The sequence below is a fragment of the Rhipicephalus sanguineus genome, chromosome 6 (genome assembly GCF_013339695.2).
Source record: "Rhipicephalus sanguineus isolate Rsan-2018 chromosome 6, BIME_Rsan_1.4, whole genome shotgun sequence".
NCBI lineage: Eukaryota > Metazoa > Arthropoda > Arachnida > Ixodida > Ixodidae > Rhipicephalus > Rhipicephalus sanguineus.
The window spans coordinates 137,090,560-137,107,755 of NC_051181.1; the positions used below are offsets into that span (position 1 = coordinate 137,090,560).

At 44.2% G+C, this 17,196-nt stretch overlaps 1 protein-coding gene across 1 annotated transcript in view; it reads right to left on the reverse strand.

Moving 5' to 3' along the window:
- The window catches only part of LOC119396506 (glutamate receptor ionotropic, kainate 2), a 347,512-nt gene extending 330,564 nt beyond the window's left edge, over nt 1-16,948 (reverse strand). Inside the window, exons 1-2 of the mRNA XM_037663756.2 lie at nt 15,576-16,948; nt 2,699-4,099 (exon numbers count right to left, since the gene is read on the reverse strand). Of these exons, the coding sequence (XP_037519684.1) occupies nt 2,699-2,846 (148 nt within the window). The 5' untranslated portion in view covers nt 2,847-4,099; nt 15,576-16,948. The remainder of the gene's footprint in view (nt 1-2,698; nt 4,100-15,575) is intronic.
- Between the last annotated feature and the right edge of the window lie 248 nt (nt 16,949-17,196).

Consider the following 17,196-nt stretch of genomic DNA (forward strand, 5'->3'; position numbering starts at 1 on the left):
CTGCCTACGGATAGTAGGCATACTCTTTTAATCACTAATCCCGTTTCTAAGCCGATTCCGGCGTGGCGAGTTTTTCCCGGAGAATTACAGAGCGAATGTGAAGGTGCGTAGGCCCATTGTACCCGAACATGCATGCGAAAAAACTCGAAGTATTGTGAATTATTGTAATTATGATTACTGTCATGAATAATGAGCAAACACGTTTCACTCGCGGCGATGAATACAAAATATTAGTTCATTCAAGTATTTTAATCAACTAATAGCTAGCACTGCAAAATATAGTGAGAACACGCTGCATTGATCACTCTTTTATTTTTGTATGCTTATTACAATCTTGGTCCTCGGTTAGCAACAAGCTAATGCTAATCCGTAGCCTTTCGTGAGCTCGAAAAGACAAACGAATTGGTTTGATCTCTCTATCCCACACACTAAAAATAATTATCTAAAATACATGGTTCTGCCAGACTACATGTGTGGTCATTCATTAGGTTTCTCAAATATGCATGGAGACAGCAATGAGGTGTACTTTAAAGCAACATGACTTTTTTTCCTGTTGCCTAATGGTAGAAAACGTATCTATCTATCTATCTATCTATCTATCTATCTATCTATCTATCTATCTATCTATCTATCTATCTATCTATCTATCTATCTATCTATCTATCTATCTATCTATCTATCTATCTATCTATCTATCTATCTATCTATCTATCTATCTATCTATCACGAGCAGGAAAATATGTGTGCAATAGATGAATTCTTGAAGACTTCGGGCTCAACTCTCGACGCACTTGATCTTCGGCGCTTACAGAAATACATTATTATGTTTTATTTCGTGCCACCGCCCTTGTTGTTTACCGTCCTATTACCAGTACTACGTTATTTGCTCGAAGCACTCTACAAAAACACACAAACACAAAAAATCCTACGTAGAACTACGACTGCGCAATCAACTGCAAACATAGCTCCCCTTTCGACGACGAGCTACAACTCATCAACTATTCGCTCCAGCTTCGCCGATTGTGAAGCATTTGGCAGACATTACATTACGGCGCATTTAGAGCGTACTGCACTTCCAGAAATACCCGTAAGTAGCCCTGTTGACGCTATCGGTTATGAATATTGCTTTCCGGTACAGTCTGGTTTTGCATCGGCTCACAGTGGGCTATTTTGCCCAAGGCACTTCTTTTTGGTTGTTGAGGCCTCTTAGAAGGATTGGCGGAACTAATGCGTTTACAGAATTAAACGAAGAAAATAATGAGCCATTCGCTGCGTATACGAGCTCTTGAAACAGCGCAGGGTGCCCTCCGAGAGCAGAGCACACGCGAGCTGAGTATTTGCTGGCCGGCATGTATGGCCTCCGAGCACGCGAACCGGCGATACCGAGAGGTGTAGACTCAGCACTCGAGCGGGCGACCCTTCTCCGTCAAAATAAAACAAAAGAAAGCGAAACAAAATTTGAGGTGGTTTGTCGCGATCAAATAATAAAATAGGCCAAATGCCAGGTCCATTAGGGCTCGTTAGCATGAAGAAATACTGAGCCTCAACTTTTACGTGCGCACTCACTGAGGTAGTGGTATGTTTAAACGAGCTACCTGGCGTTTGTTATCGTTCTAGTTTGTTAGGCCAATTCTGTTTGCCTTCCGCTCACGTCTCTCTCTCGCTGGTTTTTTATGATGTTGCGCTGCCTAAATTAGGCTACTTTGCATTCTCGACTTAATAATGACACAGCATTTTGCCTCCTTTCTAACATTAAGCCTCGTTATCCCGTTTCTGTAAGTTCTATGATGTCGCTTAGTTTTACTGGAGAGCTTCGCGTACCGAAAGTTTCAGGGTCTGCATAATCAATCAAATCATTTCCAGCCATGCTCCCTGCTACAAGCTCGTGGTGGCGTGGCAGCTAATAATGAAAGTCTGTGATAATGAAAAATTATATAACACAAAACAAAAACGGCCACATAAGCCCCGGCTCAGTGAGGCTTTTGTGATGTGTGCCCATAAGGTTTGGCATATGGAGAAGTAGGCGCAAACGTTTATAGATACAAAGAAAGCAAGTGGAACAAGCCCTCTTGGTGCCTTTAATTCACATTTTACATGCTTAGCATTTGATAATGGCTTCCGTTAGTCCGAGAAAGTCGCCAGCGGGAGCTGAACACACTAAATGTTGGCTCTGATATCTCTGCTTTTGTAGCTTTTTTCTGTCGTAGCAGGCACTCTGGTTAGTGGCAGGAATTAGTTCTTCGTGCTTTGACATTTTTACACTGCCGCCACAGAGATGCAGACGCACAAAATCACCTTTTGTCGCTTTGGTCGCCAATCGACTGCCAGCGCTCGATCACTCGCTGCTGAATTTTTCAGTCGCGCGACTGCAGCCGCAACCTTCTGAACCAATCAGAACAGGACGCCAGCTTACTTTATGCGGGAATGGCCATGCGAGTCACGGTGCGAGCAGACGTGAATTCTGCGTGGCGTCGGGTTGGTCACACACGCTGGTGTGAACATCGGTTGCCTTGAGGCTTTTTGGTCGTCAATCTCAAATGGTCGCGCGACCGGCGCTAGTCGCAGGCGTGAGTGAATGAGTGGCAGTTGAGAATATAAGTAAAGTGACGTTCCTGGTACAGCTAGCTCATCTGTGGCCCATCTCAAAGGCCTGCCACCTATAAGAAAGAATACAAAGAAAGCGAATGCGACTACTCACCTATCTTGATGACGGATCTGGCCGGAGTGGCAGCTTCGGCAGCGTGCAGCGCGGACGGCGTGGCCAAGAAGGAGAGCGCGGGCAGCGACTGCCAGGTGACCAGGACTATCCACAGGGACTGCCAGAACGGACGACGCGCTCCGCTCATCGCTCGGCCGCCACACCCCCCAGTTCAGCACATCACGTCCGCAGAGGCAGCTTTCCTTGCTCGACGCAAGCCGATGGCGCGAAGGAGTCCTGCCAGTTCAGTTCACAGCTTGTCCTCGGTCAGTCTTACCACACGCGCACACGCAAAACGAACGGAACGTTACTGGTTCATCGCGCCCCTCTCTCGAAGGTGTTCCGAGTCGATTACACCCTCTTTCGGCGTCCTGTTGTATCGTGCGCAGCGACGGTTGGTATCCAGAGAGTCCCGACTACTCTTGGGACTTCGATGAAGCGAGTTTCCAAGATGGCCACTTTGTTAGCGTCTGGTGCACTTCGTGCCCTTCGGAGCGCAGCTCCATAATTCAATATCCGGCGTTCAAGTCTGTCTGCTCCAATACTCGCCTTGTTTCCTCTCTCCACGTGCTGCCTGTTTTAATAACGTCCACTGGTCTACAGTTCCCGAGTGAGTATTCGTAAACCACAAGGATCGAACGACAAGAGGCTCGGTAACGCACAAACGACCGCAGAACGTGTGGCAATCGCTCTTCGAAGACTTACATGTTTCGAACCGTTTCCTCGCAAGAGCTTTAGAAAAAGCAGAGCGGTACCGTCGCAACAGTGAGCTCCGCGATGGGGAGAGGCTTAAGGTTCTGGGAAAAAAGTTCAATACTAGAGCGGAGGACGCGACATCATCTGTCGCGCACCTGTAGAGGCACGAAAAAACGGCGGTGCTCTCATTAGCCTCAATCAGGTGCACAGGATGTGTTCTCCAACGATTTCTGAACTGTCCAATCGAAGTACGTTCGGGGTATGTCTTCAGCTTGGCGAGGAGAGGATCTTGGAAGCGAGGTAAAAAATTGCTTGTTCCCCGAATCTCGAAGCCCCAGCAATGTGGTTCGGTCGTTCTAGCGCACACAGCGATCCGTGCTGTTGGTTTGTTTTCTAAGAGGAGATTTTTAACGAATCCACTTTCATGGCTACTGCAAAGATAGGTTTGTAACAACAACAGACAAGACAGAGCCGCCTTTTTCTTTTTCCGTGGTTTCACCTTTCTCACTGACGAAGACGGCACGGTAACCTCAAGCTGTGGTTTTCTTTTCCCATTGGCTGCAGTCGAGATTGAATAGCCTCACAACAGTCATGCGCTAGCGCAGTGCTTGAGAGCTGTTTCTTCCTTCCCCAAATTACAGTCGACAGTCGTTGGCGTGACGTTGGTGTGAGCTCTGGGAGCCGCTCTGGTTTGCATGGGGTTTCCTGAAACAGACAAAATCGAAAAGACGAAACCGTTGCCAAACTACTTCGTCAAAGTTAATGAATGTATTGGTTTCTCGGACTGCATAGAGCACACGTAGCAGCATATTAAGAAAGGGCCACTCGGGCTTCGGTCGTCGTTATTCATATTTCTCCTTATGCGTTCCTGACACTTTTTGCGCAAGGCACGAATCTTCTCAGTCTAAGCTTCGAAAGCCACAGAAGCGCACTCTCGTATTTTCGTCGGTGCTTCGCGAGTAATTCTGGAGCTTCATTTCGCGCTGATTATTTCTCCTGTCCTTATGCGCAAAGAACGGGAATAGGGACATCACAGTGCACATTGTGTAATACTGAGAAAATGAGGAAGACGACTTCAAAAGATCCAATTGAATATTCGGTCCTAATTGTACCTTAAAACAAGGAAAACCTTCTTCATAGAATTCCAATGAAATCCCCCGTGTTTAAAGCAATCTATTCTGCGTTACATCACGCGTGTTGTAATTAGACTCACGCTACGATGTCGATACATTGCGATTAAGAATATCGTTATTAGTATAAAAAATTAACTTCTTACAAGACCGGGGACTCATTAGGGAAGAAAGCGAGGCTTGTTCGCAGTAACTCAGAAACCATGAACGAATAGCCGAAATAATTTCTTTTCGCGTTGTATCGTTATATTGTCTGATATAAACATACCTTCTCATTCCCAGCACGTATGCATGTTGATTCTGTGCTATATTCTGATTTCGTTTTTACACAGTATCATGTTATGAATCCGAAGCATAGCTTTGTGCTTCATGTTCAAGCGCGTTTTCAAGCGAAACACTCAAGCCGAATTTAGCACAGATTCTGTCCAAACTGTAGACATTAACAGTCTGACAAGAAAAAAGCTCGGCCAAATACTAACAGTTTTAGTCTTAACTGTTCCTCTGCGACCTCCAATCAAAGGATACTTAGTACAGACATTAAACGCTCGAAAAGGAATTTAAACAGCCCGTACTTCACAAATATATTGTTAGTAAAAGTTTCTGACACTTATGTTGCATGGGTGCGCTTCTGCACTCAGTGGAACGATAAACAAATGAAAGAAGATGTCTCTGGTTTGAAGACAACACCCAACTTTGTCGCCGGCCTTAACGTGACACTGCGTTCCATCGTAACCAATGGAACGCAGCGCGCGCTGTGGGATGGATTTGAACTTTTCGTACTGTTAGCGCGTTCAAAAGGGGGTGTCGCCAGAGCTCGGAAAGATTCCGAGCTTCGCCAAATTGGGGCCATCCTGCATAGCCCCCCTGCTTGGCACTTCAGCGCACAGCGTCACGAATTCCTCGACCTAAGAAGCTAAGCGCAATCTAAGCCTTAAGCAACGCAAGCGCACTAGGCCACTTGTCATGCGACGCAGATCTCTGAGGCCCGCGCTGCTTTACTGCAATGGGAACGAACCGTCTAACGCTGCAAATGAGTTTAACCACTCAAACTAACGAACCGTGTGACGACGAATAATATTGTTCCAGCAAAGTACAAACGTACTCTAACGTCACATTATATGCGTAATGAACTCCACACTCGAATGTGGTGAAATCATTTCATCCTGAACAACCACTGTGATGCGTAGTCACACATCTCGCACACTTTTACAACAGGCCACTGATTCCCCCAATAAAATCAACACGGCCCGCCTCGGTGGTACAGTGGTTACAGTGCTCGGCTGCGGACCCGAAAGTCGCGGGTTCGATCCCGGACGCGGAGGTCACATTTCGATGGAGACAAAATGCTAGAGGCCCGTGTACTGAGCGACACCAGTGCGCGTTAAAGAACACTGCATGGTCGTAATTTCCGGAGCCGCCTCCAATACGACGGGCTTCATAATCATATCGAGGTTTTGTCGCGTAAAACCCCAGATGTTATTACTATTCAAATCAACGCTACTTACGAAAAATTTCTTTTTCTTTCTCAACAAATAACAATACTTCGAATCAAGTCGCCTTCAAACGGTGTTTTGAGAGCTGCAATTATTTCAGATGTGTCTTTCCACTCTTCATTGGGAGCAAATAATAAGATATTAATAATAATCATATTAAGAAGAAGAATAAAAACTTCTCCTTCAACTCTCCGCAATCTCACTTTCTTTGAGTGCATTGAGTATATTGCGGTATATATTTCTTCAAATTGTTTGTTTTGTCCTGCGACGATGAGCAGCCGTGCAATCTAAACACGCTAACTTCTCCTTTAAACACGCGCAGTTAAAAAATGTAGAACACGAGAGGTTTATCCTTCGTGTCATAGGTTGTTTCGATTTCTCCCGAGCTTTTCAACTGTAAATTACTCTATAGAGGTCGCTTTCAAGATCACAGCTAAAGTGGCGCTGCGATGAACAGGTGCGAATAGCGAGCGACGCGATGAAGAAGAAAAGCACGCTTCACACATTAGCGAACTGCTACGACTGACTACTATCCGACTGTCGATAGGCTGTGACTAATTAGCCTCGTAATCAGTTTACCGCCTCGTTAGCGCCACTGTTTTTCTTGCCTCCCGCACATCTGCCGCCACTGTGAGGAATCCGATCGAGAGAATGGATGTGTCTAGCTAATACATGCAGTGCCGTCTCACCACTCGACACAATGTATCCAGCTCCGTGTAGTGCACCCTGCGTTACGTGTCTTGTCTATCCCGTATTGATTTTTCTAGATTCTACCTGGAAATCATGATGTAGTTTCGTGCTCCCTGCCTCTCTCTCTCTCTCTCTCTCTCTCTCTCTCTCTGTGTATCGATCGTTATAAGGGGCCTAGGTAGAAATTTTCCTCGAAAACGGGGAGGAGGGGGTCGTGATGGCGTTTGTATGTGTGCGTGCATATTTGCGCATGCAAAACTGAAAAATATCAGGGGCGGGTAACCCCCCACTTACCCTGGCTACGCCAGTGCTATCTATCTATCTATCTATCTATCTATCTATCTATCTATCTATCTATCTATCTATCTATCTATCTATCTATCTATCTATCTATCTATCTATCTATCTATCTATCTATCTATCTATCTATCTATCTATCTATCTATCTATCTATCTATCTGTCTATCTGTCTGTCTGTCTGTCTGTCTGTCTGTCTGTCTGTCTGTCTGTCTGTCTGTCTGTCTGTCTGTCTGTCTATCTATCTATCTATCTATCTATCTATCTATCTATCTATCTATCTATCTATCTATCTATCTATCTATCTATCTATCTATCTATCTTTGCCAGTGCAGCGAGATTGAAGTAAAGAGAAAGACGTGTGCTTCCCGACACTGAGAAAGGGTAAGCGGAGAAACACCGAAAGAATAAAGAAAGGCCCATAACGTGAACTTATGAACCACTTTGCTCTTTTTACCTCATAGACTTAACAACTATCAGGCATTCTGAGAACACTCATCATATGTAAAGCTCCCAGCAACGCAAGGTTACTTTCAAACGTTCGAATTGCCTTATTTCTTTCCACGGTGTATGTTAGCATATCAGTTATTCTGAACTAATTTCTTTGTGTTAACCTTCTCTCTTGTTTCCTTCCTTTCTACCCTCTCCTTCTCCGCCTGAAAATTCAATAACACCTGAAATCGTAAAATAACTCAGCGGCGCACTTTATTGGTTTTGCCGCAAACGACATCCATATGCGATAAAAAAGTTATCAACCGTTTGTAACATAAGCCATGTAACGTAATTTCGAAGTGTACCGTTAAGATAGGTTTCTAAGGCTTCACTATTATTAATCACCGTGTAAATAAATCATAATCAGAGCGTAACGTTATTTTCTACAATTTGGCATAGCATTGTCGAGAAATCAGAGTGCGTTTAACTTAGTTTTCTGCTTCATCTGTGCTGCGTGCTAAGCGTACAACTGCTTTCCAGCAGAGTCCACAAGGAATAAATTGTGTCGCGTTAAGTCCAGTTAATAAGTGAGTACCTACACTTTCGTGTATACAGCCACACGCGCTTTCATTATTTTTGTGACAATACTTACACGCGTTATTTAGATAACACTTCGCCGCTAACACTCGCCATGTGTGGCCAATTTGATCAATTAAAGGTTTCTGTGAGGTGTTCGTAACATAGTTCGATCGTAAAAACAAAGCCAAAGTGATGCCCCGAGGTGTCATGCGACGGTCATGGCTTGCGACAAAGAGATCACAAAGTTGTAAGAGAGACGCTATGGCGATTCCTCGACAAATTCGCGCACTCTCAATCACTTCTACGCTTGATGAGAAAACTCGCGAAGAGCGCGCAGTTACTGCAGCGCTAGATTTCACGGTGACGTCAGTATGACAATGTATGAACAATTATGCTAACTTTAATATATTATAACATGTCACTCTACTACAAGGATGACAGAGTAGCGTAAAGTAATGTGATATATTATGCTGAGACATAAACTTAACTAGATAGCACACAGCAGAGCACGCAACTTTAATAATAAGCAAAGGGTCTAGATGGAATATGCATCGAGTTTGAAGGAAAGAGAAACGTCGCGTTTGCAAACCAACGCTGAGAAAGGGCAAGCGGAGAAACACAAGTGAGAGGGAGAGAAGAGGAAGGAAAGGAGGTTAACTAAAGAGAGGCCCATAACGCAAATTTATGAACCACTATGTCCTCTTAACCTGGTAGACTTAACATCCGGCACTCTGAAAACGCCCATCGTACGCAAAGCTCGTAGCAGCTAGCGTTAGCTAACTTCGTTAAACTGGATGTAACTTGTCCTCAAGAAGCTTTCATAAGGCTACGAACTTTACACTAACAGTTGATGGAGCAGATCCTCAAAATGGAGTGAAGGCCTTAGACATTATTCAGTGTAAGCACTGCAGTGGCTTAGTCATGTGAAAATATGAGAGAATCTTTTAGGCTGACTTGGTTTGTAACTATTAGGAATAACACAACAGCGTGAAAAAAAATGAAAGACTAAACAAGTCCTGTGTAATTGCCTCGTCCTCGGGCATCTTTTTTTTCTGGGGGGGGGGGGGGGGGGCGCTGCTCTTCTATCCCTAGTAAATAAAATAAGTTTGCAAAACTGACAGAACTGACAGCGATGGTAAGCTGCACGCTTTCTCTTCTCTATCGGATTTTGTTTTTGCGCGCTCAGCGCGACGGAGCAACACGTGTCGCACTACTCTGATGACATTTCCGACACTGCACAAAAAAAGAAAAATTAAAATGCGATCATTTCTTAGCAGATGTCGCGCATAAGCTCTTTTGATCCATATTATATTCTCCGTGTTCTTTTTTTGGGATATCGAGTTTCGAGTAGAAATTGTATAACGAGCAATCATAAGACGTATGCATGAGACGAACAAGCTTTCGCGGGATATATGTGTCATGTAACATTCGTTGCGTTCTGCATTGCCAATTTTTGGCGGACGTCTTACTTTGATTGGGAATATTAACGTCAATCCTAAAAGCTGGGATTCTTGGCAAGCCGTACATGCAATAGAGGCTGTATAAAAAAATATCGACAAATGCTCAAGCGTTTCTCAACGATCTTGATTTCCAGTTAGATTCAAACATATTCAGATGAGCGGAAGAAACATCTAGGCCAGGTCGCACTTAACCAAACAAGAAAAAATAGAAGATGAAGCGGAAATGTCTCATTAGTAAACTCACCATGATAGCGACAAAGTGTTAAAAGTAGGCGTATTTAAAAATTAGATACAGGGCAAGACATGAGACGAATGCGAGCGCTAAAATTTTTCCTTGCGTCTACAGTTATGGCTTACCAACAAACCCAACTTCAAACTCTCAATTACAAAGCGTTACTTTTGGGTAAAGTAAAGGGCTGGCCTTTAGCTCTGATACTAAGCATTGCATTTTCGCCTCGAGTAGTGAAGCTAACGTTCATAAAGCATGTGACTAGGCCATTCGAGGTTTCCTAATTCTTTAGCGGCCACTACACCGGCTTTGTGTTAAAACCTGCCTCACGCCGCCCGCGCCCTCTCGCGGCTATGGCGGTGTAAATTCCGGTAGCTAACAACAAGGCAGGTGTATTGTGTACGCAGCAGCGCAATTTGCCGACGCCTTAGTGCTCTTCACGCTGCTTCTTCGGCGAAGTAAAATTTCCTTCGCTCGCCGTGCAGCGTTTGAACATTATATTAAACCTTTATTCCGAATCAAGTTGGCTCCCCATCTGGCAGAACTCCTCCCCTCGCGAGCAACCAGTCTAAAGCGATCTTTTTTTCACTTCAAGCTCTCTCGTAGGAGCGGCATATCTTGCCAAGGCAGTGATTTAAAGCTACTTATACTTTGTGCAGACTGGAACGGAAGAAACATCACCTTTCTAAGAGCACAGCGAGGTAGATTTATGCGTATGTTTATGGCCGAGCGACCGTCTGCATATATATATAACCTTATATATATATATATATATATATATATATATATATATATATATATATATATATATATATATATATATATATATATATATATATATATATATATATATATATATATATACATATATATATATATATATATATATATATATATATATTATATATATACATATATATATATATATACATATATATATATATATATATATTATATATATATATATATATATATATATATATATATATATACATATATATATATATATATATATATATATATATATTATATATATATATATATATATATATATATATATATAATATATATATATATATATATATATAAGGGTTATGGGAAGTATCACGCAGGCCCTGGTACTGTAGGAAGGTATATATATATACCTCCTGTATATATATATATATATATATATATATATATATATTATATATATATATATATATATATATATATATATATAATATATATATATATATATATATATATATATATATATATATATACAAAAACACACCTGCTGTCCCAGCTAACTTACACTAAGATTTTTAAAAACCATGCGCTCCAGCAAAGTTGTACCTCTTGTATATTGGTGGCAGTCGTGTGTACATACAACCTGTATTTTTTTTCGTGACTAAGCGCCAATTATTTCATAATCTTTAATTAGCCAACATTTTATTCTTGCTCATATCGGTAAAATATTAACTTTTAAGTTGTACCTCGCCTCAAAAAACCCCAGAATCAAGCATTTATTTTTTGCTGAAATCCGCCTGGTTGTTTTTTCCGAGAAAAAAACTAGAGCGCGCAATACACGCCAAATATGAAATAGACGCGCGCCGCTACTCAAGCGCTTCCAAGGCGTTCTTTGATTAATACACGGCTGGGTTCGTTCATTGTACAGGGCTTCACGCTATTTCACGGACACGCATCGAAACACGCTGCTAACGCGTCCATCGTCTAGCGTGAAGCCCTGTACAATGCGGTGATGAACGAACGCAGCCGTGTATCAACTAAAGAACGCTTGGAAGCGCTGGAGTAGTAGCGCGCGAGCGCGTGTCTATCTCATATTTGGCGTGTTTTGCGCACTTTTATTTTTTTTTCGGAAGAAACACCAAGGCAGGTTTCAGCACAAAATAAATGCTTGATTTTGGGTTATTTGAGGCGACGTAGAGCATAAAGTTAATATTTTACCGATATGAGAAAGAACAAAAACGTTGATGAATTAAAGTTAATTAGTTAGCGTTTAGACATGAAAAAAGAACAGGTTGTATGTACACAGGACTACCACTAATAAACAACAGGTAGAACTTTCCTAGAGCGCATGGTTTTTTTTATGTTTTTTTTTTTTTTCATCTAGGTCCAATTTAGCTGGGACAGCCGGTATATATATTCAATGTGCAAAGCGCCCACAAATTCAATACTTCGCCACTATATTACCCATACTGAGGCAAAGCACGCTCTACAGGAGATGTCTCAGTGGAAGGAGGCAAAGGAACAGACAGACGCGACCGAGAAAATTACACACGTTAGAAAATTTTGAGGAAAAAAAATATATTCTATCCGACTAGTACTTGGTACTTCTCACGTATGCAGAAATGTGCATGATTTTCACGCGTTCGCCTTTAGATTACTATTGACACTATCGGCACATAACTGTGCACGTGATCTAATCGCACCCCTTCAAATGCGCACTAATATCTGCCGTTGAATAGGCGTGATTGCTCGTGCGAAAACTTGGGGGCGCTTGAGCTTCGCGTTCAAGAGTAGGACGCGATAGCCTAACCCGCGGGCATCGTGTTTCCAATCGGTAGCCTGCTTTGCTTTCCGGCGACCACCTCAAGCGTGCCGCAAAGGAACGAACGTCTGTGCGCGTAACACTGGACGTTTCAAAATATCCTAGGATTCCTACTGCGAGTACAGTTGCGAAGTGCCCACTACGCCATAATTTTTCCCTTCGCGAATCGGCGAAGTACACACTACGCGTCCGTAAAGTGCCACGCGTGCCTGCCCAGCTGCGCGCTTCGTTGATGCTGTTCCTGATATTGATGATTAATATGCCCGAGCGCTTTGTAAAGAGTGGGCCTTTAAAACGCCCCCTCCTCGCGCACTCCCCACGATTCCACACCTGGCGCGATTCTACGCTTTTGCCACGCAATATTACATGCGTTAAGGAGACTCCTTCCAGTACACGACGTTCATATAGTGTCTTTCTCCCCAAGCAGTTTCAAGGAACGGCGTGGCTCTGTGGTAAGCACCTACTTGCCGCGCAGAAGGCCTGGGTTCGATTCTCACTCGAACCACAGATTCTTTATTATTTATTTATTTGCATCTTTCTCAATTTTCCTCTCACGGACAGCGTTGATTTTTCGCTCACAACCAACTACGCCACCGCCGACATCAGAATTTCTGTGAAACGAGTTCTCTAGAGCTGTCGCGTTAATATTAACTGATCTCTAACATACACACTATTGTCGTCTTAGGGACGGCTATTGCTATTTTATTAATACAATATTCGCAACAGTGACGCCTGCATCATCATTAGAGAGTAAAGTTTTGGATATTACGGTTTTGGAAATTACGAAGTGTTGTAGTGAGTAGTGACTCACTACACCTTACTCAATTACAGTCCATTGCTAACTGCGATCTATACCAGAGCGCGGTGCCTAATCGTCGAAATGGCCTATATAACAATCAGACAGAAAGACAGATTAGCTTAAGCAAAGAAAATGTGTCTTCGTGGTCCTGGTGGTGTAATATTGCTGCTATTCCGTTGTCTGCTGCTTGTAGATCTCGCGCAAATAATCATTGAACAAGCACACAGCTCCAACTTTCTTAACCGTTGCGATATACGGACGCCTTCGGATTTCTGACCTCCAATCTCGCGCGAAAGTCTGAACGATTGTTGATCGCTCTAAAACCACCTCCTCAGGCTTAAATTTCAGGTAGCAGCCTTTCAAAATGTGACGAGTTCACATTGTACACATACGCTACTGGCATGTACAGAAACACCAAGCAAATATTACGCGGAAAATTATCATTAAAAATTACCCGCAAACATTACCATGGAAAGGATGGCTATCTTCCAACGGAGATAATTAAATGCGCAGGAGCTTTGCCAAATCTACGAAGCCACTTTACCATCACATTTTAACGACAACGTGACTTCCACATTACGGCCTGATCACCTTAAAAACAAAGCCGACGGCAAACACGTTTCAATGACGCGTAACACAACCAGCACACATTTCTTCAGTGCTATTTCGCTTGAAATTCAGTTACGAGAAGTTCACATTCAGTTCGACACCACCACAATGGCGTACTATACGCCACTTTGATTAAATTTCGTTTTCCTAATTTGGCAAGACCAATGTTTAATTAGCCCTTCCTTTCAAGATGTGTTACTCCCGAAACTCACAGCCTCGGTGGTTATACACATTCGATTGCTACAGCCCGCATTCTTAAGCTGCGTCCTTTTAGGGTGATGCTGTATACGGTTAGGCGAAAGCGAAATTCGTTCGTTCCACGTACGCAAACACTCCTAGAGCGTGTGCGCTACAGAATTCCGACAAGCCCCACTAATCACCACTGCTCCACTCAAAATGAAGGAGGGAACACACGGGCGAGAAGCACCAATTAATATTTCTGGACAGAAGTAAGTAATAATTGAGAAAACTTTGATGAACCGTCGGGATTTACACAGTGATGAACACCGGGACCGTACGTTTCAGCTTGTCTGGTTAATAATCTGTATGGAGTGCTCGGGCGGTGATTTCTCTTCTCTGTTTATCTCCGTCCCTCATCTATTCACGTGTATCGAAGGGTAGCAAAGCAATAATTAGTAATAACTGTCGGGATTTTACGTCCCGAAAACCATAATATGATTATGAGAGACGACCGTAGTGGAAGACACCGGAAATTTCGACCACCTGGGGTTCTTCAACGTGCACGTAAATCTAAAAACACAGGCCTCTAGCATTTTCGCATCCATCGAAATGCGGCCGCCGAAGCTGGGATTCGATCCCGCGACCTTTGGGTCAACATTGAGCACCATAACCACTAGACTACCACGGCCGGTAGGGTAGCAAACCAAAATTTTGTACTTCACTTATTTCTACTTTTCTCTCTCTCCCGAAAGCTAAAAGGAGAGAGGACGCACTAAATAACGCGCTCAAGGTCATATAAAGCCGCTACATTTTATGATGTATGCTTTAATGTCCAACGTATCACATGTGCTACGCTCAGTTTGATGGTTCAGACTCCGAGTCGGTAAAAATGTTCCACGGCAGGATGGATACACGCGCTCTTATACCACCGTATGTCTGCTCTCTCCCCCTTCACCTTACTAGGGCGGAGGAAGTCGTGCTTAGGAGGCTTCGGGCAGGGGTGGCCCTAACACCGGCTGTCATCTCAACGTGGAACTGGTCGCATTTACCGATGGGTGCTACGTGTCTATTCTAGTGATGCAAGCAAGTGTGTACCATCTTATATGGACATGCCAAGTGTCGCAGTCGGAACGCTCTCGTCCCCTCCTGCAAGCCGGCCTTCGCTACAATGACACGACCAGTTATGACCGCTGGATACATGACAACAGGTTCCACAAGACACTGCTTCACTTCATACACAACACTGGCCTAACGGCGCACATCGAATACACATATACATACAAAATATCATGCCTTAAGGGCAAGTCTATGACGCAATAAAAAAAAAGAATGCTGATTCAAGTACGAGATACTTAAGGCAAAATCCATAGATGCATTCTTGATGAAGAAGAGTTACGTTTCAGCTCTCAATATATCAAGAATCTATTAATAATTAATTAGCTACTGAAGTAATCAGGCGTCTGCTGAAATGACGATGCCTTTTTTTTTTTTAAGCAATTTGCTCTCCATGGAGAGGACTGAAAAGGATTGTTTTTGTTCCAACTTTCGGAATATCAGAACTGCATTTGGGCATTGCAGGATTGATTTAAGGCGTTGTTCTACGACACAGGTCCTATTGGAGTGGCACATTTCCAATCAACCTACCCACAGGGGAAAAAAAGATGAAAAACAAATGAAAGGAAAATAACGAAGGCCATTAAAAATGGCGGTGGTATAACTTTAAACTTACGTCATCGATGGAGGCCGACGTCTTTGAAGCAAACGTTTCTGACGCAAACGTTCCACGGTGAAAACCGCAACTAGAGCGGAAAAACAACGGTTTAGCAGCCGAAAGCAACGCAGTACTCCGACCCGAAAGCAGAGGAGGGATTCCACAGGTGGTTCGCGCCGAACAGGGACCGGGCAACAGCAAAAGCGCGCGTGTTCGGGATTTCGCGGCAAAAAAAAGAGGCACGCTGGATTTTTTTTTTTTTTTCAGTTGACTGCGAAAGAGCGGAACTGGAAATACGAACAAAGAGCAAAGCTGTGAAAACGCTAGAGAGTGAAAGAACCAAGATGACGAGTACAGGAGGTTTTGGAAGGATTACCAGTTTCTTCTGCGCGCTTTCTTGCGGGTGTTCAGCCTAAGTGCCCGTTGAAGAGACCACGACTACGCCATAGAAGCCTACATCGTTGCCGACTTCGAAGTTCGACAGCTCGGAGACCGAAAATGTCTCGTCGTCGTTGATTGGTGAGCTAGGATGAGCCATGCGCAATCCACCTTTTCTTTTTTTTTTCTACGGTCGATTTCTTCGCATCTTTTGTCGGTAAAATAAAACTAAATAACTACATTTTACAAGCAGGTGAAAACAAACACTAATAAGAAGGTCTGAAGCCGGACACCGAAGTTAACAAATCACTTCATCAGGCCATTCGCGTGTCCGGTGGCGAATTTCCGACTCACTACACTTCTATCGTCAAATGCTTATATAACGATCAGCGAAACAACGCAGCTTCCCACAAAGACGGCCCAAGCATGGGACTCAAAGTGGTTACGCAAGCCTGGTCTAATGAGCGCACCGAGAATGAAAAAAGCAAAAACAATGTTAAGCAAGAAACAGGATAGGTTGAATCCCAAGACCGAGCCACCACGAACTAACTACAACTAACAACGAGTCCAAGATGACCGAAGCTGACCTCCCTAAACTGGCCACTACCAACCAGCCATCAGTGCGCCTCGATGAACTGAAGCACCAGAACTTATAGGAATGGAGCAGCCGAGGCTATATAAACCTCAAGTTCCCCACAGCAAGCCAGTGAGAACAGAAGTACAAGGGTCGCGGGCTACACAAAACGAAAGAGAGGAAAGGAAAAAGTGAGGAAAACACTTATTCGACAGCAAAACTATCGACGGCCAGTGGGGGCAGAGACGACCGTAGCGACGCGGGAGCGAAAGAAGTGGAGGGGAAGGTCCCGTCACGGCATCGGCGACGTCGGGCTGCTGCGAAGACGACGTTCGGACGAAGGAGCACCGGCGGGCGGCTTCGGCGGCGGCGTCCAACCCTCCCTCCGCAAAAAGAGAGGCGCAGGAGAGTCCCTCGTACGCGCGCGGTGGCTCCCGGAAAACTCGCGCTGCCGGATCAAAAGCGGGAGACGCGCGCGCCTCTCCCGTGGCTCGTCGGGATGAGGCTAGTTGCCGGATCGGCCGCCAGGGTTCGTCGCTCGCTCTCCCCGCCAACTAGGGACTTGCCGGGCGCCGGGCGGCCCGGAGGCATCGCCGGAGGAGAAGCGACACGTGGCCTGGTAGCGGCGCGCTCTCACGCCCGCCGCCTTCTCTGTGCGCATGCGTGGAAGAGGAAGCGTAGGGGATG